At 44.3% G+C, this 22812-nt stretch overlaps 2 protein-coding genes across 2 annotated transcripts; both read left to right on the top strand.

The window, feature by feature from the left end:
- Positions 1-3637: 3637 nt before the first annotated feature.
- Positions 3638-10129, top strand: LOC137878044 (leucine-rich repeat-containing protein 27-like). The gene is made up of 10 exons (XM_068718167.1): positions 3638-4203; positions 4338-4468; positions 4629-4687; positions 4866-5000; positions 5772-5964; positions 7027-7167; positions 8314-8398; positions 8930-8991; positions 9635-9755; positions 9856-10129. The coding sequence occupies exons 1-10, from the start codon at positions 3946-3948 to the stop codon at positions 9955-9957; spliced, it is 1287 nt and encodes a 428-aa protein (XP_068574268.1). The 5' UTR covers positions 3638-3945; the 3' UTR covers positions 9958-10129.
- Positions 10130-10419: 290 nt separating this feature from the next.
- pwwp2b (PWWP domain containing 2B) lies at positions 10420-20316 on the top strand. The gene is made up of 3 exons (XM_068726781.1): positions 10420-11183; positions 13513-15247; positions 18412-20316. The coding sequence occupies exons 1-2, from the start codon at positions 10924-10926 to the stop codon at positions 15245-15247; spliced, it is 1995 nt and encodes a 664-aa protein (XP_068582882.1). The 5' UTR covers positions 10420-10923; the 3' UTR covers positions 18412-20316.
- The last annotated feature ends 2496 nt before the right edge of the window (positions 20317-22812 follow it).

Below are 22812 nucleotides of genomic sequence, written 5' to 3'. Positions count from 1 at the left end.
GCAGTGTTGCCTTAAGAATAAAAGCTCAGAGTTAAGTCATTAGTGCAATGTGGCTATTTAGACTAATTTAATTGATAAATACATTTTATGATTTGCATCAATTCATTTAACACAAAAGCACGCAGGTACACTAAATGCAGTGATTGAATGTAGTCTTTTTATAGACAATACATGTGAGAGAATGAGTAAGATGTCCTCTATGGACTCTGGCATGTAGAACATGTAAGTAAAAGCCTCCGAAAAAAAGATGTACATCCTCCAAAAATCCTCCTGTGTAGTTTATTCTGTGTTCATCTCCTTTCACTGTAAACGAATTGCCAATGAGACCTTTATTGTGAAATGTACAACCCGAAGCTGCATGCTAGTTGTCTGTGTAACTTGACACTCGTGAGAGTAGTGTGACAGTTGCTGGCCAGTGACTGGAGTCGACGTAGCCCCCGTATCACAGACTGTCATGCATATGAACGCATGAGGACCAGCCTCTCTGGAGGTGAAGCCAGGATGGCTCCGAGCTAACGGTGGGGGGGGGGGGGGGGGGTCTTCCATCGCCTGTTACCAGCAGACAACTGGTGCTTTCCTCCAGCCTCGGTGAAATATTCCACAATCTCATTAGGAAATGGATGGGTGGTTCCGGATCACTGACGGGGAAAAGGGATTTTAACACTTAGTCTTTAATATGCACAGTAGGTTTATTTGCAGTTCACCTTGTCTGCACGTGGACTGCGGTCGAGCCAGCCTCCACTTCTAAAAAAAAAACAAAAAACCATCCGTCAAGCCAGACCGCACGTTGTTTGAATGCGTTGTTCATTTATGGAGCAGGCATTTACCTCAAGAACGTGTAAGAACTGACTTCAAAATAAGAGCTACGTTCTGGTGAATTCATTAAGTCAGTCAGCCTGTCAACAAAAACAACAATGAAAATACATAAATAAGTAAAAGAAAATGATTAAATGTTAAATAATACATTAAATGAATGATAATCAAAATAATAACTAATAATAATAATAATATTATAATATATATAATAGCAAATTGTATTTTAGAGAGAACAAAAATGAATTTGAATTGTGTAAATAAGTCAAACTGTAAAATGAAGAAAACATTTCCAAAGTCCAATCCCCCTTTAAAATGTCATATATGAGACACATGCTATGGAGGGTTTTAAAATACATAGCTAATTACATTATTAAATGCTTGAATAAATAAAATAAAATCATTTAATGCTTAATTGTCACCATAATAAAATTAAAATACACATTAAATATATAGTCGTTTTTATTAATTTGTGGGTGTGTGTATTTACACAGACGCTATCTGAGCATATAGGGAAATAGCAAGCAAAACTATAAACATCACTGCAAAAACTGGACAAAGTATCGGCTGGGTCAACATCACTTTCAAATTAGCCGCTGATGAAACTCCAGTGGAAGATGTTATTGTCCCCGCGCTTATCATGAAAGGTGCTATAGCCTTGAACCACCCATCCTTGGCACCGACACAATGCACCTCGTTTTTGACACAGAGTTTTTAACAGTCTTCCAAAACTAAGGCTGATCCATGTGCCATTTTTGGGGGCTTCAAACCCACTGGTAAAGTGTGACTGCACCTGAAGGTAGACCTCCAATATCTGCAGACATAGAACTGAAAACTGGTATGTTGTCTGTATACCTGAATTCTGTGAATATAAACTAAATTAAAAAAAATTTAAACAAAAAATTGGCTGTTTTCCCCAAAAAACTATGTAAATTGTTGTCATTATTCAATTTAAATGTAGTGCCTCTTTAGTCGCTGACAAAGCAAAGCAAATGTTTTTTGTTGTCCTCAATATCGGGAAACCACAAGATTTACTTCACCCATCGTGTATTATTTTTCCTCCAGAGGCTGACCTTTATAGCTCAGAGTGCATCGTCACTTGGAGTTCCACGCTTGTACTGTGTCGTTATCTTCTGTTTTCTTGTGCTCAGCTTAGGGTTTTATCTTGTGATTTACGGGGTCATCCTTAGTTTATCCTTATTGTTAATACGTTAGGCTAAGGCATCCATTATGTTCAAATGTATTTTTAGGGCCTACATCGGCTTAACTTTACATGTTCCCCGACGTGCTGCTGAGTCATAACTCTTGTGCCATTTCAGAGGGAGAACAGCTAAATACAAGGGGACTGAGGCAGTTGGCGATTCCAGTTTGTGTATGAATTAAATATAATCTTTATCGTTTTCTTTCAAAGGCGTTAAAAGTACTCTAAGGAGCGATTACTTGTCACGGGAAGGGGATCGTGAAGTAGCCATTGATTGGGGGGAAATCCTTTTGATATTTAAAGGAGCCTTGTTTGGGTTTGTGCAGTTCAATCTGTGCGTGGAAGAGGACACAAGCGTGGCAATGAGGGATGCAGAGGAGGCGCCCCCTGCTGAGGTGACTGAGCATGTGAAGCGTCCAGTTGAGGAGGAGGAGGAGGAGGAGGAGGAGGAGCAGGAGGAGGAGACAAAAGAAAGCAGAAGACAGTGGAAAATGGAGAGGCAGAAGTGGAGGCTTAGGTCTCTGCCCCGCTGCTCACTAGCCTGGTCAACATCATCAATTCAAGTCGGGCCGTTACACCCTCTCCTTACCCACTTCCCATGGAGTGTCAGCATCCAATTAGCGTGGCGTTGAAGTGGGTTACAAAACCCTCCAACAGCGAGTCTATGGCCCAGTCCAACGTCTACGGACTTGCGGACTCTGACTCTGACGCTGTAGGGCTTTGATTTTCCACAATTACTTATTGTATAATAAGGCAAAAAGCAAGTTTTGGTGTCATCAAGGTGACACAATATGTTGCTGCAAAAGTCTGTCCCTTTCCTATATATACCATTTCAAGGCCCTTACTGCCTCACTGTCATTTATCAGCTGATCAGTGAAGTCCATGAGGGTTCAGGACTTGAGGGGGGGACATTGGGATTGGGCCTTCATCAATGCTGATTAAAACCAGCTGCCCTGACTGACCACGTGCAACGCCGTTTAGTTCGTCGTGGATCTCGCACAGTACAAATGGTTCCATGGGCCTATGCATAGACACATTTAATTGTAAACTGCTCAAACTAAGATAGACGTTTTAAATTGTCCTGCAGACATTACAACTTAAAGGTTACATTGTATTTAGAGTCAAATATACTCATCTAGGCTAGGAAAAAGGTAGATGCGTTCATTTGATTGTAAAGTATTTATACATACAACATATATTGTTTGTTTTACCCCTATCAGCAGTTAAAGCCTCATAATTTATATATAAATAATGTAACATTCTCTATTGTGTCAGTATTGACCAGATGATTCAAGTGTAGGCATTGACCTCGAATTCAGTCAAGTATAGCGCATTGGTCAGGGCACAGGACCTGAAACCGGCGAGGTTAAAGGAAATACTAGTGCGCATGCTCGATGGGCCCATGAATGCGGAAGAGCTCTGGGTACCATCCGTATCATCTGCTTTTTTAAGTCGAACTTTTTTTCAATGAGAAACGTTCATAGGGATGAACTGGGCCCCGCCTCCAACGCTGTGGCCGACTGCTTTGACCACGGAGCACGTGGATGGGTGTCGTAGTTTGTGTTGACGTCGTTGCCATGGTAATGATGTCACACTCGTGAGCCGGTATCTCCAAGTTAACGTTACATTTCCCTACAGTATTTAATATTTGTTGTGTGTTTAAGTTAAGAAGACACCGAGTCGCGTCCACAGGCTACGAGTATGTTTATTCAGATTCCAGGTAAGCTAATACGGCGGTCGTACAGTAGCGTTGCTTTAACTATTTGCTTATGTTAACGCTAGGCGGAGCAGCAACGAATGAGTAGCTAGCACCTGCTTGAAAGCAAGTTGAACTCTCACGTGAGGGGGGCAGACAGACCGAAACCATGTGGTATTTACATGGATTCTCATCTTCAGACACAGGCCGCAAAATGCAAAAATACACCTGAACAATGGACGCTAGACATCTCGGCATCACCTCTGCGGTGTCCTCCCCAGAGAAAGAGGAGGAGGAGGAGGAGGTTCCTGACCTGCAGCAAAGCTTCGTCTTTGGGAGCAGCGTTGTCCAACCACAGCCCCCCCGCATCCTGCCGGAGGACGCTGAGCAGCAACAGGAGCTCCCTAAATGTTACTCAGCAGAGTCCTTACATCTAAGCAGAACTCAGCTGAACCATGTTCCAGAGAGTGTTTTGAATCACAGCCCACTCAAGGTCAGCTTGGACCTCTACCCGCATAGCTACATCTGCTGCAGCGGTGTACAGTCATGCATACAGTAATACAGTAGGCCAACAAGTCCACACCTGTGTAATGTATTGATTGTAACTGCTTGTTGCATCATCTTCAGTATTTATATCTGGAAGGCAACTGGATATCCGGTATCCCAGGTTCAATATTCATCCGCTTGCCAAACCTTCTCTGGCTGGACCTCAGGAATAACCACATTACATCCCTCCCTGCCGACATTGGCTTGCACAGGTAGGTTACTTATGGAGTAACAGTTCTGTTTAGCAGCAGATTCAGTAATCAAATCCACAGTGTAGCGAAATGAGATACCCTCTGACTATTTAGTACAAGTTCCTCATGTTCAGCTGAGGACTAAACAATCATCTAACAACCTGTGATGTCGTTCATGTAGGTCTCTGAAAACACTGCTTCTGGAAGGAAACCCTGTCTCAGAACTTCCACCGGAGTTGGGTGAGTTGCGTTCGGTAACCTTTACCGTCCAGCGATGTCAGATCACATGCAATGAATGACTACTAGTCATTAATAGAAACAATACACGATTGGGTATTTACATGTTTTGCTTCTCTTTGCTCTTTGTCACTAAAACTGCTGTTCTTTATTTGTCTACTCCCCCCCCCCCCCCCCCCAGGCAATGTGATCACCCTCACAGGCCTGAACCTGAGGAACTGCCCCATCCGTTTCCCTCCGCCACACATTGTGGACCTGGGGTACCGGAGCATCCTCCAGTACCTGAGGAGCGCCATGGCGAGGAGGAGCCCCCCAGGTGACTCAAAGGCACCTTAACTTTGAACATGCGCATTCTAGCCATTTGCTCTTTTTTTGTTGTCTAAGATAGGGCGGCTGCCCACAAAAATAGCTCCATGCCCTGGTACCACTTCACTGGCCTGACTTCTGTTCCCTTGGAGACGGCTCGTGCCAGTCGGCTGACTCTTCCCCATTCTTGTTCCAGCTCCTGTAATATTTTTAGCCAGATGAAAATGATCGATAACCTGTGGGCTCTAGACTGGAGCTCCGTGTCACCGAGCAGTGTGTCTGTAGGTGATCGCTGTGAGAAGACCGAGACGGCCCTCCACAGGAGCAGAGCCAGACCTCTCAATCCAACCATCTGTGTCTCTGCCCACAAGGTTATCAGTGAAGACAGGGCTCCAGGGGGACAATCTGCTTTCAGAGTATAAGTTTAGATTTTTTACTATAAACCGATTGTGCATTATCATCAACCTTCTTTCAGCTGCTATAACATGGAATATTTAGCGTCCAATTATCCTACACGTTACATTCAGACCCTTATTTCTATAAATTTAGTAAAATCTTGCTTGCTGCATTTTCTGCTCTGCAGTAAGAAGGGAAGGTTTTACCTGCTATTATTAGCTAACTTAGTGAAATTCTGGCATATATATCTATGCTGCAGTTGGAAAATAACTCTGTATTCTATCAGTAATTCTTGCTACTACCAGCTGCAGCCTGCACTGGTCGTTGCCAGTGTTGGCTGCCCCAGCATCAGACTTGTAGCCGCCATTGTCGTTTCATCGCTCAGAGCTGCCGCTGGTGGAGAAGCTCCAGCTGTCGGAGCTGACGGGGTCCAGCGTGGAGGAGCAGGAGGATGAGGATGAGCTGCAGAGGTTCAGGGAGCTCAGACACAAGATGATCCTGCTGGACGAGGCTGAGCTGGGCTCGGTACCGCGGACAGAAGGAGACCCCAGGTCACGCCTTCTTCCCACCATCAAAAAGTAAGTAGAGTTATTTGGTTTGTTTGACGTGAGATTGCTTTTTACGCCGTTATAATTGGACATTTTCAGGAATATGTTGGCTTTTAATCCGAGAGTTAGAAGAGGAGGTTGATGCCACTCTTGTATCTGTGCATTAAAGCCAGAAGATGCTTAGCTTAGCTTAGCTTAATTTAGCTTAGTTCAGCCAAACATAAATACCTGAAACAAGAGGAACCAGCATCTCTAAAGCTCACTGATTTATCAGTTATACATGTTTTAATTTCATATAAAAACAGAAGTGTAAAAAAGGCACTGGGTTTTTTTTGGGGTGGTTACGTGTCGGTTTCTTGTCTGGGACCAGCTGGGAGTGTAGCCAACAAATAGTCACATATAACCTGCTGTTAAAAAGCAACAAATTCTACACTTTGGTTTTCGAGCAGATTGAACAAATGAGATATAAAATGTTAATAAGTTAGCTCAAGAGGTGATACCTTTGGACATCGCTAGGCTAGCTGTTTCTGGTCTTTATGCTAAGCTAAGCTAACCGACTGCTGGCTTTAGCTTCATATTTAATAGAGACACATCTGAGAGTGGTATCTCGTCTCTCTGTCAGAAAGCAGATAAGCATATTTCCCAAAATGTCAAACCATTTCTTTATAAAAAAGAAAGAAGAATACACAGTAAAATATTTTGTATTGGTCTCACAGAGAACAAAACAACTACTTGATTAATTGCTCCTGCCGTTGTTTACAGTGTTTCCAGGCAGCAAATATCTGTAATAAAATGTGTTGCACCTGTTCAGATATACTGCGCAACGAAATTTGAAAGTGTTATTGTTCTACCTGATAGCAGGACAGAGGGGATGTATTTGTTTGGTTTCAGTAGATAAACTTTTGTGCCGAGGTTCGGAGCTGCGTGTGGCACGGTGCCTCGGAAAAGGAGAGCAGAACACTTTTTAATGGCATTCTCTGCAGAGAACAAATTATCAAAAATAAAAAAAAATCCCAGGCTGTCTCCGCCGGGGCCTCGGAACTCAGGAGAGCAATGCAAAATAAAGCATTTTTGGTTCAATTTATCCATCAGAAAAAAGGCAACCACCAAGGCCGGCATGATTCCCCAGCTACCCCTGTTTGACACTCGGCAGTGGAAGAGGCCAGAGGAAAGGAGACAGGCTGCAATGAAGGAGCTGACTGAGAAACAGGCTATTCTCGAGCAGAGAAGAAAGTGAGTTCAGTTCTATTATAAGAATCTTGAGTTCAGAATGATAACATACCCTCTCTACTGTCCCACAGCACTACATTCTGACCATTTAATTACATTTGATCACAGAATATTGAGGCCAGGTAAAACCAAAGAGTAGACAAAGTTTCATAAAGCGGGGCTTTGTTGTGTCTAATTGACATTTTGCCCAGTAGGGAATCCAGAGTAACAGTGTTTTCTCAAAGTCAAGGAAGGATCCTTCGGCGGCTGAATTCTCCTCAAGGATGACACCGGAGGAATGTCGAGGATCCTTCCAATTCTCCTCAAGGATGCATACATGTGTGTGTGCTCCGCGCTCCTAAAACACCCACTGTCCTATTGCGCAGGATGCATTTCCTGTCCCCCGATTTGGAAACGAGGGGGGGGGGGGGGGGGGGGGGGGGGTGGAGAAATAAATTATGCTTGTCAACGTTAAGTTATTTCCCCTCAGCAGTCCACCAAAATCTGTTCCCAAACAGATTTGAGGCGAGAAATTGCCAATCCAGTTGTTGAATCTTCACTCACGTTAGATCTGCAGGAAGTAATTTAAAAGAAACAGCGCGGGTAGAGCCAGCATATTTTCAATTCTTACTTCTTCTATAAAAGGCTTTATTTCTAACCATTTCAGAGTTTGGTGATTGTTGGAACAGTGGAAAGAGCTAACCGAGACTGTTTTATATGAGTTTTGTTTTTTCTTCTGTCGATTTTTAATGAATCGAGTTTTTCAAACTGCGACTTTAAATTTATATTTATGTCAAGTAAGCCTGGTGGCTTAACTGCATGTTTTGTACATTGTAAAAATCATTGCTAATTTAATTTATTTGTCAAATGTGTTACATATGTTCAATCATTTTATTGTTTTGAGGAGTGCAAAATCCATATTCCTGGTAAAAATTGTAACGTAGAATAGACAACGTAAAGTTAAAAGAAAAAAACATGTCCGTTTCCTCCGGCTCTCTGAGTGCTAGGAAGGAGTGTAGCCTGGCCTCTGTAGGATTTGGAAGTACGCGTCCTACCAAGGAGGCATCCTTGACTTTGAGAACCACCCTATGTTCACAATGTAAAGAAAGAATAATCAATGCTCAACCACTTCGAAACAATAGCCCAGGAACCTTTATTTTTCTCCCATAGGAGCCAAGAGGCTCTTCAGAAGTGGCGTACTGAAGCCAAGATCACCCAGGAGAAGAAGAAGCATGCACAACAGAGAAACCAAGAGGTATTTGTGGAATACAACCACCTACATGTCCGCCTGTCAACCTGCCAACCACAAGGGGGCAGTAGAGCGCCACCTCTGTCACACTGATTGGAGCACTGTAATGATGATAATGGTACATGACATTTAGATGCTGGTAAATGAGGTTTTCAGGTAGCAGCGCTGCCGGAGTCGGTGTCAGTGATCCTTGAGGGTGGCGCTGTTGAAAGCAGCAGCATATAGCAGTGCTTGCGATGGAGAGCGCCGCGTCGGTGCAGCAACATATAGCCCTCTAAGCTTGACACGTGCATAAACTGCAGATGATGCAGATGGATGGTTTTGAGTAATTTGATCATCAGCTGCATTTCCACACATGCAGCTCGGAAGCGTTGCGTAAAATGTTTGCCAGTAACCAGTTACACCAGTGTAAATATTCCCTAGATAAAATATGGTATAAAAAACTTTGGTATATGGTATTTAAAAAATTTGACCCAACAAGGCTGTTCTGTAGAACAACATACATGATGATGAACACCACCTCTTCCTCTGTTACAGGAAGCAGAAACGGATCCAAAACCTGGTGTGGGTCAGGCGTCCGCCTCGTGTGAGGAGATCAGGTAAATGGGCGACCAAAAACACTGTCTAACTCCAGACAGAAGGAGCTCACACAGACCTGAAACCTGAGCCAGTACAAGAAGCAGACGCAGATCTGCTGCTTTGGCCAGGAATGTTTCGCTTTGTTTCTTTGTTATATTTAAAAAGGGAAATAGATGAGGCACCATTTTGTTTCTACCAATGTCAGACTACTGAGCCCATTTTTCCATGATATGTTGGACATTTGGTTTATAGAAAAGTGATACAGAGCATCCTGGGGCAACAGGTCTGTAAGTATCCACCACATGGCATTTGGCATTGTCTCCCATAGTGAGCGATGCAGATGAAGGTGGAAATCTAGAGGCACCTAGTGGACAAAGAGAGACTGTACACCCCACCAAGTAACATCAGCAGGTTCTTTTGTTCTCCATGAGCAACGTTATGCCCCAAAAACACAGACAAACCAGATCAGCTAGTCCGCCTCAGACTTGTCTGTTTTCACTGATAGGATGAATCTGAAATAAGAAGAAAACGGTTGCTTCAGAGTCTTGCATATCTAATCAGCTACCAGACATAAAGGCTATGATACCACCAGCCGTACTTAGGCAACTAAATATTCAGTATTTCCTGTATGATATTATGACCTTTGACCCTGGCCCTTTCCAGATCAGGCCGCGAGCTGGAGAGGCGAATCCGCGCCCGCGTCGACGAGATGCAGGAGAGACGCAGGAATCCCAGGGGCACCGCCACCGAGCAGATGGCAGCGGCAGAGAGAGACATAGAGGAGGTCAGACCCTTCGCTTCATTATTCACACAACTCATCTATATTGAATATATAGAGGTTATTGATCTGATTTGTTTGTTTCCCTACCTACTTGGAACGACAGATGAGGAAGCTGCAGGCTCGGCTCCTGGAGAGGAAGGGGAATCTTGGAAGGTGTTTCACTATCTCCACTGGAGACACCTGGCGCAGTTTCAGTGACAAGTAGCCGGGATTGTAGTGTCTCTTTGAGCTATGAGGTATTAGATTTAAACTCAAAATTCAATTTAAAGACTACTATCTATGTGAATGACCATTGCAATGTTTATATCATTAAAAAAAAAAAAAAAAATCACATGCTGTTACTGTGCAAGTGAGTGTTTTGAAATTTTCTTATGCAAGACACCCTCCCCATTACACAAACTACTCATGTTTCTTATTTACATTAGCTCTTTATCATGCAGTACCTCAACTATGTACACAGTAAGTATGATACAGTCACTTCTTCATGGTGTGAAATGAAGCTATTCAGTTACAGGCTATAAGACTTAACAGCATAAGCCTCATATTCCCACTGTCAACTATCTGAAATACCACCACACAATGCTAATTAAACAAGGCTTAAAATATAAGGGTAACAAATTAAAACATGGTATACCTGAATAAAAAGATAAACCTGAGCAATCATTTATTGTCACATTTGAACCTACCCACCCTTTTAGGCTTTTTAGACATAAATAATACGGCTGACATTAATAGTGGGTATTTGCAGCAGGGTACATTTCAAGTATGGCTTCCAAATGAAGGACCTACAGGGCATTTTAGCAAATAGCACCTGTAATGCTGTCGTGAAAGTATTTGCTGTACTGTGTGTTATGACAAATATTTAAAAAGGTCATATTTATCTCTAATTTGTTCAATTTCACGACGCTTACAACATATTACAAAATGCATCCATATGTTATAACATTCCCAGTATATTGGCGGTACAAGTTTGGAGCAAAACGCCATTAGCCTCTCGCTATGGAAAACGGAGGCATCCCAGCATTTGTGAATGGCATCAAACAAGTCAAAGTGAGACGGGGAGAGGGTAGGCCTTGTCTTGAGAGATTTCTGCTCCTCCAGCACAGGGAGCGTGATGTCAGCGGTGGCAGTGCTGTTGTAATTGACTTGGTGGGGGTGATGGCGTCATTTTATGCCCTGGTGTAGCCTCCTGCTCCAATATCGAAGGGGAGACGGATCTTTAGCCGACGCGACCGTGGCTCCCTTGGCCGGGATCGAGCACCGCCGAGCCGGACACTTGACGCCGGGAAACATGGAGGCTGTGGCCGAGGAGCTGCGGGCCGGCTCTCGGGTGCCTGTCACTATCGATCAAATAGTTAACGATACACTGGTGGTGACGCTGACCTACCGAGAAAGGAGCTATACGGGGATACTACTTGATTGCAACAAAAAGTGAGTGTTATTTCCTCTATTCTCCGTCTACATTTATCTTTGAAATTAATTTGCTAAACTCAGGTAACGGCTAATGTACCTTTGATGCTAACGAGTCTGGGCTAGCTGTTTAGCTCTTAGCTAGCTGCTAGCTAACTGGGCCTCCATACAAAAGACTCGAAGGTTATTGTAGCTGACAGGCCAGCTATCAGCTAGCTAATCGGCTAACGGCAAACTGACTTGATTTTAGCTCACATTGAGATGGTCAAATGCGTTATTTTACTACGGTGAGATACGAAATGCCAATATAGTGCCCCTGTGTACTGAGTTTGTAAATGACTTCTTTTGAACAATAACTAATGTCACTGGGTTCACATATAGCTTATTGTTAGCCTCATCAAGTACAGAGCAGCTAAAAGGTATTGAGTAAAAGCCGTGGCTGAACACTACTCCTGTAAATCATGTTTTGATGCGTTTATACACTCAGATGCCATTGCATTGTGTACTAGTTTTCTCGAGTGATGTTTCAATCTGAAACACAGTTGCTGATGTGACAAATGGCTCTTCACACAGCCAGTCACTTCTGATCTGCAGAAACAATGGAAAATGGCAATAAAGACACATGGGATCGGATCGATCTCAACTGTAATGCCTTTCCTTGAAACCTGGTTCTGATGAGATTCAGCGACCATATTAGACCCTGTGCTTGACAATAAAGAAAAGGCCCAAATCTTGCCAGTTAACAAGAAAACACAATGCTGTTTAAATGAGAAAACCTTAAAAGTAAAAAATTGACATGAATCAGTGTCATGGCTAATGACTCTGTTGGGGTGTGTGTGTGTGTGTGTGTGTGTGTGTGTGTGTGTGTGTGTGTGTGTGTGTGTGTGTGTGTGTGTGTGTGTCACATGTATATAAGCCTGGTGTTGCTCCTGGTGCTGTGCACCTTAAAAGCCACTGGCTTTGGACTATTTATAGACAAGCAGAATCAGAATCGGACCAGCTTTGCCCCGTAGTATGCTTAGATGGTTTTTCATGTGAGAGCTCAAGCAGTCCTGAAAATAACTCACCCAAATGGGAAAAGGCAGGCCTTAGAATAACTTAAAATAGGCTTATATTTCAGGCCTTGTCACTGACAAAAATGTGACTTCTTCTTCCCTTTCAGCTCATGGCAACACATTTCCTGTCATTGTCTCCCACATGATATTTCTTTTTAATGTCATGGTCTAAGGCCTATCATTCAGGCAGATCTCTGCATCTAGTTAGACTGTACACAACGTGAGATGGCAACAGCGTGGTGAATCATGGCTGGTCATATGCTGCGTCCTTGTACTGTGCTTCACTAGAACGGCCTGTTCCCTGTCACAGGCAGCCCTGCTCGTGCCGTGTCAATCACTTCGAAGGCCAATGTTTGGGTGCTTTGGGGGGGGGGGGGGCGCATAGGAAAAGGTGAGAGGAACAAGCTGCGCCGAGAGACTATAATTCGGAGGTGCCTGCCAGTTCCTCCTCCTGGGGAGGGACACAGGCTCCCCAAATGTGCGCTAATTAATAATCTGGCCCCGAATAGACACGGATGCAAAAACAAACTGAAATCTCCTGGCTCCTTCCCCTACATCTCTGAATCCCGAGTGATTCATGGGATTGTTTTTGTTCAGTCAGATGTTTGGGGGGGGGGGGGGGGGGGGGTGTTCCTGGGCATCCTGTAGTCTCTTTGTCTGCTGTCTCCTGACTAAAACAGCACAGCCATGTTACTGTTGCCTGCCAGCTACCTCTCAAAGACTCGGCAGTTGGGCCTTCTTTGGACATGTTTGCTGGGCCCAGAGAATTGGGGGGGGGGGGGAGCATAAAATCACTCAGAGAGTCAGTGATACTATTGCTACATTTTTGCTGCCTTAGGCTGCAGGACAGATAATCGCCTGGCTGCTTGCGGACCCCAACCCCCACACCTCAAGAATTTTCAGCATACAGGTGACAGGGAGAGTGGTGCCAGTGTGTCCAGCTGAAGCAAATCAAAATGGTAAAATAGGTTTTGACTGTAGGGAAGGCTTTGAACAGATCTGGGTGCTCTCTTTTTCCTTCTTTTTGGCTTAATTGAAACAGCAAGGTATTTGATTTGTGCTGTCCGACTGGCCTTAGATTATCTGACAGTAAAATGTAAGCACGGCATCACAGTATCTCTCTTGTGGAGGAGATTGCTTAACTAAAAAATTTGAGAAATGTTTGTCATGTGTAACGAGAATGTTTGCGTTGGCTTGCACCAACTTCACTGAAGCAATCTGATGAAGCTCAATGAGACACGCAGTTATTCATTTATTGTTGCTTTTTTTTTTTTTTTTTTCCTTCTTCATCTTAGGACTGGGCTATTCTGTCTACCAGAATTCACAGCAAAACCCGGGGACTGCCCGATATCCGCACCGGTTTGTCAGGAAGTCCCAGAAGTTCTGAGTGAGGAGCCGGTTTCCAAATCTCCCAGCCAGGCTTCGCACAGACCAAAGGATGAAAACACTATCCCAGAAAACGGCCCACCTGCTGCGCCTCTTCCCTGCCCTCTACCCACACCAGTGCCAGCTGGAGAGACTCCTTACCCTCCTTATTTTGAAGGAGCCCCGTTCCCTCCACCCTTATGGGTGCGCCACAGCTACAGCCAATGGGTACCTCAGCCCCCTCCACGACCAATCAAGAGGAAGAAGAGGCGGACGCGAGAGCCCGGCCGCATGACCATGAGTACTATCCGCCTGCGGCCGCGGCAGGTACTATGTGAAAAGTGCAAGAACACGCTGAACAGTGACGAGGACAGCAAAGATGGCATGAGCAACACTTCTAAGACCTCTAGAAAAGAGAATGCACTACAGAGCGATGAAGATGGCGAGGACAAGGATGCCCCCTCCAAGCTGTCGAGAAAAGAGGATGTAGTCGCAGCCAAGGACGCAAAGAGACGTGAAAATGGCAACAGCCTTGACAGTAAGCGACTCAGGAAGGACAAAAGGGGGGACGCTGAAGGGGAGAAGTTCCCCGGAGGTGACGTCATCCCCCACAGTCCTGTCATAAAAATCTCTTACAGCACTCCACAGGGGAAGGGGGAGGTCATGAAGATCCCCGCGAGAGTCCACGGTTCAGTCAAGCCATTCTGCCCCAAACAACTGGTGCAGAACGGAGTGGGAGAAAACGACAAGATGCCTTCCGATCCCACCAAGGAGCAAAGGCACATTTTAGATGCCACAAGGTCAGGCCTCACCGTGTCCATTCCCAAACTCAAACTAACCAGGCCTTTTACAACCGTGGGTCAGGACTTGCCCTCTCCAAAGATCCACTTGAGACCCCCTCAGAGGGAGGGTGAGGAGAGTGTGGTCGAGTACGAGGCAGAACTTGTAGGAGGCACCAGGAGACAGAGCCCCAGGGTGCCCGGTCCGTGCCTCCCCCACTCTGAAGACTCAGGGGAAGGTAAAAACTCTCTGGAGTTGTGGTCGGGGAGTTCGGGAGAGGAGGCGGAGCGCGGCCACAGCGACCTCACCCTCCTCATCAATTTCCGTAAGCGCAAAGCGGATTCGTCGAGCCTGTCAGTCTGCAGCAGCGACAGCCTAGACGAGTCCAAGTCCTTCAGCTCCGACGGCACCTCGCCGGAGCTGTGCGACCTGGCCCCAGGCGAAGACCTGTCCGTGACCTCATCTTCTGTACCGGCACGGGAAGACTGCAAAACGGTGCCGCCGCTCACAGTGCGGCTCCACACCCGCAGCATGACGAAGTGTGTGACAGAGGAGGGTCACGCCGTAGCGGTGGGCGACATTGTGTGGGGGAAGATCCACGGCTTCCCCTGGTGGCCAGCACGCGTCCTCAGCATCAGCGGCACCCGCAAGCAGGAGACAGCCAGCTGCGAGGCCCAGTGGCCCCAGGCCAAGGTGGCGTGGTTCGGCTCACCCACCACCTCCCAGCTCTCCGTTGCCAAACTGTCGCCCTTCAGGGAGCTCTTCAGGTCCCGCTTCAACCGCAAGAAGAAAGGGATGTACCGGAGAGCCATACTGGAGGCGGCCAAGGCTGTGGGCCACATAGGCCCAGAGATTACGTCGCTGCTATCCCACGGTGACACGTAGGTCAGTTCACAGCAGTTAGACGTTACATGTGGTTGTATCACATCACATCTGTTTTGGATAAATGTGTCCCTGTGCTTTCCAAGACTTAAAATAAGACTGTAATGTTAAAATAGGGCTGGGTAATGAATAGGAAAGTGACCAAAACCAACGTTATTGATCTCTGACTGGCCTAATTTAAGTGATGTCGATATGTTTGATTCATTAGCTCCCTCTGACAGGCTGTAGCCGACCCCATCACCGCACCTGAAAGTACATCAACAGCAACAAAAATGTTCAGGCTAACTCAAAAAACACTAACCAATTGTAGGAAGAATTGCAACAAGAAGTACAATGTGTTATGTCTATTACACAAGCATTGGCTTTCTATACTTAACATCACATATCTCTCTTTTTTTAATCATTAAGCAACATGGCAAACTGACTTAACTAAGAGATAAAAAAAATAGTTATGAAACTTCAGCTGTACTTTAAACCACATAAAGGACAAGCTGCTAATTCTTTTTAAGCTTTGCAGTTATCCAATCTGAACTCCATTTCAAATTTTGAGTCAGAATCTTCTTCAAATCTCTTTTCTTCGATTTAGCAGTCAAATTTTGAAAGTAACTTAAAGTCTCAGGACTTAATTAGTTGAAATCTCAAGGCTGAGAAGCCAGAAAGAGTTTAATTCATTTATCCCCTAAAAAAATCAGAATACATAAAGCAAATAAATGTATTGCAGCAGAGAATCGGACATTTTTATTTAATATTTATCTGACACATTGAAATAACAAATTTTCACGAGCCACTTGATCCAAATATGAAGCTACTGAGTCCAAACTAAGATGTTGATCGGCTTCAATTATTAATGTGATGTGAATGAAAGTAGAAGACTCCTGAAACTGGTTGGACACCTGGAGAAAATACATCACTGTTGTTAGAACTACAAAAACACTCATGGGTGGAGTTTCCTCCCTCACGGATGATCTTTGGCTGAGTAAGATCACCAGCCTGCAGAGAGCCCTCTAACCAGACTATAGACAAGTTAAGTTTTGTTCTATTATCAAGTTACTGACTAACATTAATAAGCAGCAACTGATATGACCAGCTGCCATTATTGTAATCGGTGAAAAAAAATGAACACGCCAGCTAAAAAAAGGTTTCACGTCTGAGGTTCACACATCTGTATTTTGCCAGCTCATGTGTCAGAAATCAGAGTTGCATATTCTGGAAATGTTCGCACCGTAGAGCCCTGGTATGCTAATGGCATTCCATGCCCTAGAATATCCTGCAGATTGAATGAGACACCATGAAGGTGTTAAGCTCATCTATTCAAAATGCACCTCACTTTAGTAGACGCAAAGAGTCCTAATTTTCAGTGCATAGAATTAGCAAGCTGTTCACTGCAAGGACGAAGGTGCACAAGTGTATTTGTGAAGGTGTCATTATCGCGGCTTTGAATTGTGAATACATTTCAGATTGCCCAGCCCTATCCTTTTATTATTTTAAATAGCTAATTTGATGACGTTCATTCTAAACTTTGGGGGGGATGTGAGCACAGTGAACATGATTCTGCACCAACCTGTTTATTTAAACAAATATTTAGTGCTAGGCCAGAGGACACCAGCTACATTTATGTCATGAAGGAGTTACTGTGTTAAAAGCAGCAAAACCAACAAAGAGGAACCAAACCCCCAAACCACTTTTTTCAGCTAAAGGCCAATGTGTACGAGTATTTAGTAGCGTTGTTGATGGAATCAGGTCCAAAATCTTGACATCTAAGAGCAAAGTGTTTGAATTCTACATATTGTGTTATAATTATGCATTTGCATTTTGCTTTCGACCCCTTTTCTGTTAGTAAACATGGTAACGTATATTTGTGGGCGGAACACCCCAGGTGGAGGCAGAATAATTCTGTGAATGCGTTGGTTAACGCTGGCTAGCACGTTTTGTTGGCTTGTCTTTTTTTGTATAACGACTGAAGAAAATAATAGTTTCTCTCATTATGTACAGTTTCTCACTCTCCGGGACCGCAGGTGTTACTTGAGAAAGTTAACGTTAACCAACAGGACCATATTAGCCGAGCCCTAGGCTGCTGGCAGACTGCTTTGACGGGAGGAGAGCAGATGGGCGCTCCAGAGAGGACGGCCGGCTAGTTAGCTTGTTCGTTGCCAGAGCTCACTAGCTAGCTAGTATCCGGCGCTCCCGTCGAAGTAGTGGTGAGGAGTGTGGCAGAGGAACAGTTAGACCCGCTGCGGCCCATCAGCGCTCGTGATTAGCATCTGCGATTATAGCTAACGAAAAGCCTATTGTAAAGCCTATTATTGCGTAAAGATATAGTGGAGTAAAGTCTACCTGAGCTGAGAATGAAGTCCTGAAAGCATGGTGGAATTAGGAAGCTAGCTAGCCAATTGCTCAGCCGCTACATGAGTCAAATTTAACAACTTAATTTGAAGTCTACAGAGAAGAGAGACGAGGCTTGTGCTGTGATGGTAATGCGGCCAGGCGTGTCTTATTACTCTTTCCACCTTTAACGCAGGCACAGGCTGTGCTGCTTACTGTCAGCTGGAGTAGCTTGTAAATAGACAGCACCTCTTTAGCACAATGAAAGTAATTCAAAGGTATTAGGCACTGCAAGTGCATAAAAATAGGCTTTCCGTAATGTCTCAACGGCACACTGTGGCTTTGCCGAGCTTGTCCCCCTGGTTTCCTAGTGCATTTTTTCCCTGTGTAGCCAAGCAGCAGGTCCTCAACACACACTCTTAAGGTTAAATATTGCCTTTTGAGTGATATGAGAGACAGACGGGCTGCTCCCAACCCTTCTGTTTACTCTGTTTTGAGCTCAGTAGCCAAGAGGAGTTGAGAATATACACAGTGAGGAGTTTAGACGAGCCTTTATTTGGCACTTTTTTTCCCCCAGAGCTCATAAAGGAAGTGTGTTTTTCTTTGCTCCGTCAGCCACACGAAGGTTTCAGCAAGCTGGAAAGCAGCTGATGTTCTCTTCAGAGCGCTCCGCAATCTTCTGATGGTTCTGACCCGGATGACTTCACATGACACGTTAAAAACTAACTATCTCTCCCGGTGCTGGGCCTTGTTCACAGTGTTAAGAGTTTCTCTGCATGATGTATGACCTGCCTTGTTTGCTCATTGTCTCATTTACTTGTTCCTCCTATCTTTCTCTTGTGTAGAGGCTGAGGACCGAAGAGAGGTCTCCAAGGTTTCTGTTTTTTTTCTGAATTCTCAGACTGTATCATCAAGACCCAGGAGGGAGTACGTGCGGTTGCCACGGCTACTATATATTTTTTTTCTTCACAAGGCTGGTTGAAAAATGGCCGCCAAGGTGGAGTGTTGTTAAGACTGGATAAGGGAGCAAAATAGAAAAAAAAAGGAAAAAAACAGCCAGGTCTACTATGAACGTAACTATTCCTGCTTTTTTTTTTTTTTTTTTGCTTTTTTTTTCTAGATCTAATCATATTTCAATAGAGCCGAATAATGACACTACAAGGACCCAAAATGTATTTATTATCTGTAACGTTTTATTATGATCCACCCTTCTACTACCAACACTCGCTAATCCTCCCAGTCTGCTGCTGTCACCACCACGGTCCTCGCCGCTGGTGCGAAGTCCAGGCCCTCGTCCGGCCAGAGGAAGCAGGTGGCATCTTCAAAGGAATCCCCCCCCCCCCCTTTCTCACACTTGGACATGAGCCGTTTGACCGCGGTTTAAAAAGTCTTACCCCGAATCCTCTTACTTCTGAGAATGTGAACGGCTCCATCCAGAGACAGTAGTGACTGTTCCAGCTCCCCTTAGCGATCAGCGTTCCATCCTCGTATCCTTCGGTGACATTAGTTGGATCTGTAGATGTATTTATACTGAACTCTATTCCTCTCCACAGTCATGTTGCATCTCTCTTCCATTTTCATTTTTTAACTTCACGTCCGCAAACGTAACCTCGCCATCTCTTTATTTTTTCCTGAGAACCATTTTTCTTTTTTACATCACTTTAATTATTTAAAGCTTCACGTTTAAGAAGAAAAAAAAAAGCACTTTATCTGTACCTTTTGTGGCCTGCTGTAAGCTCACTGTCTTAGACAATATTGCGAGATTACGGCCTTGATAGGCAGCAGGGGAGCTCAGAAGTCTTTGTGGTCGACTATCCATGGCCTTGGAGATACAAAAAACAAAAAAACAAAAACATTTTTTTTTTTTTTTTTTTTTTTACATTTTATTTTATTGAATTTGGGGACACCAGACACGGATGGTTGTGTACACTGTATTCTCGCATTCGACTAGGGGTGCGTTTCTCTCTCAGTTTATCTGACACACACACACACACACACACTCGCACTCACTACAAAAATCCACGTTGAACATTTCCACTGGAGAAACATGGGTGAACAAATGTGCCCCCTATGCATTATCAGTTAAAGCTTTATGAGTGATGTTGGGAGAAAAATAAAATAATAACATGCTGTAAGAATACTGTGAATTCAACTTGCTGAGTGTTGCTGAAGAAAAGCTTGCTACTCGTTAAAGGCTGCAGTTATTGAGTCATCTGGCAAAAGCAGACTGACCTTTAGTGACCTTTTGTGTTGAAAGCAGCACTGTTGGATTTGGGGGGGGCGTGGAGCACAGCCCCAGTCTCTATTAAAAAACAAAACGTACCGACGATCGCACACAGTCACGCTCGGCCGACCAGCCCGTCTCCCTTCCGCCTGTCTGGGAGCACTTTGTTCCAATCGAGGCTGGAAACTAGCCCATTGATTGTCAATGAGAGAAGTGTGTTTGTCGGGGGGGCAGGGGCAGGTAACGCACTCCTCCCGTTTCGATAATCTACGGTTTTCGACTGTTTGCTGTCGAGTCCGGCTAGTTTCCAGGCAGCCTTTACACATCGAGGTGTAGGAGAGCCTTGATGTATGTATGTTTGTATGTATGCCTGAGCGGGGAAACGGCCGTCAGGATTTTCCAGGTGTATGAGCAACATGGCTGTCTACTGTTGCCCACGTTGGTCAATGTTATTGCCTACTTTTTTTTTCTTCTTTTTTACATGTACTGTACATAAAATAAAATATAAAGCAATACCTGTGCTGTTGTGGATGGGTCCCTTTTTGTCATGGCAGATAAGTAGAGTTGGTGAGCAGTTATGGTAGCTCGGGTCGTTAGTGCCCATATTTTAATGATTGAATTGCTGAAGACCTTTTTGTCGAGGTGAAGTAGCATTTCACCAGTTTACTCATGTTAAAACGGTTATATAATGTCTTCTGTGATTTTGGAGGGGCGTTCCAATATAAGAAAGAAATTCCCCCAATGATGTCATAGCGATGCCATTAGGGTTATTTAGATATGAACTTGTGCCTTTTAAAATTTTTCACTGAAAGCTGTTGGTGTAGAGTTTTAAAGAAGTGACCATAAACCAAGGAGTGGTCCAATGAAAGATCCCAGAAATATTCCAGTTGCATTATGGGAAATGTAGGATCCAGTGGGGGTTTTTGCGCCATACTAGACTCTAAAAGTCAGGATGTCTCGGCCTCTGTTGATTTACTTTTGACTATTCTTTAATATATCCGTCTCTCACAAATCGCCCAACTTTCCAGGAAGTGATGTACAAAATTGATAGAAGGGTCCTTTTTAATACGGTAAAGATAAAAAAAAACATGTAGTTAAAAGGCGATTGAGGAATGTATTACTTTTATCTAGTAATATCCTAGGAGCCTCATTAACTGTCTTATCGGACAGGTGTGAGAGTGGTATCGATCTTATCGAAGTCTGCGACAAAGCAAATGGCTCCTTAAATGTTGAACTATTGCTTTAATCTTTTCGAGCCTCAATCACTATCGTCCTGTTGCATATGCTCAGGTTCAGGTTAACAAACTGGGACTTTGGGAGTACGTACCGCTCAAAAAGGTGCCGCTTCTTCTGGTCCTTACTGTTTTTATTTGATGTAGGGAACCATGGAAAAGCAATTTAAACCCTAGGAATGCATAGAGGCTTGAATCGCACATTAAGATCTGCATATCATACTCCCCCCCCCCCCCCCCCCCCTTTTTCTATAATATCTGTCTATCCAATAAAAGTAAAAACGCAAAAAAAAAATAACATTTTTAAAAATACAAGAATTGGAGCTAAATCTAGCACGGTTATTGGCACACAAAGCCTCACAAAAACATCCATTGTGTTGGATGCGGCCATGCCGTGTTGATTTGCAGCCTCTGTGTGATAAATGGGAGCGGGTAAGTGTGCCTGTTGCATAACTAGTGTGTGCGGCTCAGTGGACAGGCCGGTCAAGGTGAGGTGACCCTCCCCTGGCCATCTCCGGGTCAGATCATTATGCCTTAGAGGCTCAACTGTAGGTGTCCCCCCTCGCCTGCTCTCATTTCACACCACTGACCTGACTGTGTTTATTGTCAGACGTTTCATAACTGCACTCTGTTTCCCCTTTGGACCAAAGCTCCCCCAAAGCAAATGCGTTGATTCAACAGGAAGAAAAATTGTGTGTGAAATAACACAAACACTAGAAATAGACCAGTTTGGGTGTTAAAGGCCAGTGCTACTAAAATAGCTACTGGTATGAAGAGTTCAATACTAGCACGTTGCCAGACATGCCTCAGGCGGGGCAGCTGGCCCTGGACAGCAACTTCCTGTTTCATGGAGAAAAAGCGTTTTCTTTTGCTACCACGGCATAAATAGTTCCACCAAAAACTGAAAAAGCTTTGCAATTCAGCATCGCAAAGGTCTTAGGATTGTACCGACCACATTTGAAGTCCATCTGGTGAAATCTCTAGGACTTTGTTAAAGTTCAGCGCTTGGAAATGGCAAAAATAAAAGCTCTAAAACAGCAAATTCAATTCAAAATGGCTGACTTTCTGTTGGGTTTACGATTTACCTCCAAGAGGCTTTTTTGTTTGTTTGTTTTTTTGTTGCATATCTCCACATGTTACACCTGCCTACCAAATTTCATACATATGCTGCCCCCGTTTTTAGCGAGGAGCTGCTCAAGCTCAGAATGAGCTAATGTGAAGTTATCAGTGAGGCTGTACTGTGGACAGTTAAGAATAATATGAAACACCATTTCAAAGCCTACAGTGTGCTTTAAAAAAACAAAAAAACAGTGAATCTATGCTTTGAGTAAATATGATTTCAATATTGTCGAACTGCAAACCATTGATAGGATTGTTGGTGATCAAAGGCGGCTTGAGACAGCATTCGGATTATCATATGCAACACAATTCTCTGGTGTTCATGTATAAAAGGTCAGCGTCTTCCCAGTGCAAACAGAACCCTGATTTACAGTTTAGATAAACCCGTCTGTCTCTGTGTTTATTACAGCTGTGTTGTCTTTTTTTCTACTGCAGGCAAGTCCTCGCCATTCGAGTCCGTGTTTGGCTCTTTGGCTGTTGCTGTGCGTCGATCCAATACACTGAGCAGGCAGGTGAGGCCCGGTGGTTGGGGAGGGGGTGGGGATAGGCACACCGTATTTTTCTGAACCTAGCAGGCAGGCCGGCAGTGACCGCAGCAGAGGCAGCTTTATCATGCTGGGGGGCAGCTTTTACTGAGGTGGAGCCTCCCACTGTGGCTTCCCCTCAGTCAC

Source organism: Cebidichthys violaceus, unplaced genomic scaffold (assembly GCF_023349555.1).
Source record: "Cebidichthys violaceus isolate CVI_PGR_0920_01 unplaced genomic scaffold, fCebVio1.0.p SCAF_10, whole genome shotgun sequence".
In the NCBI taxonomy this organism is placed as follows: domain Eukaryota; kingdom Metazoa; phylum Chordata; class Actinopteri; order Perciformes; family Stichaeidae; genus Cebidichthys; species Cebidichthys violaceus.
Note: the sequence above shows the minus strand (reverse complement) of the source record. Positions and strands in the feature narration are given on the sequence as shown.

Bases quoted from the DNA above. Each gene is read 5' to 3' on its own strand.
- LOC137878044 (XM_068718167.1), top strand. From the start codon at position 3,946: ATGGACGCTAGACATCTCGGCATCACCTCTGCGGTGTCCTCCCCAGAG. The intron at 4,469-4,628 runs GTAGGTTACTTA...TCGTTCATGTAG, and splicing joins GCCGACATTGGCTTGCACAG to GTCTCTGAAAACACTGCTTC. The intron at 7,168-8,313 runs GTGAGTTCAGTT...TTTCTCCCATAG, and splicing joins ATTCTCGAGCAGAGAAGAAA to GAGCCAAGAGGCTCTTCAGA.
- pwwp2b (XM_068726781.1), top strand. From the start codon at position 10,924: ATGCCCTGGTGTAGCCTCCTGCTCCAATATCGAAGGGGAGACGGATCT. The intron at 11,184-13,512 runs GTGAGTGTTATT...TCTTCATCTTAG, and splicing joins CTACTTGATTGCAACAAAAA to GACTGGGCTATTCTGTCTAC.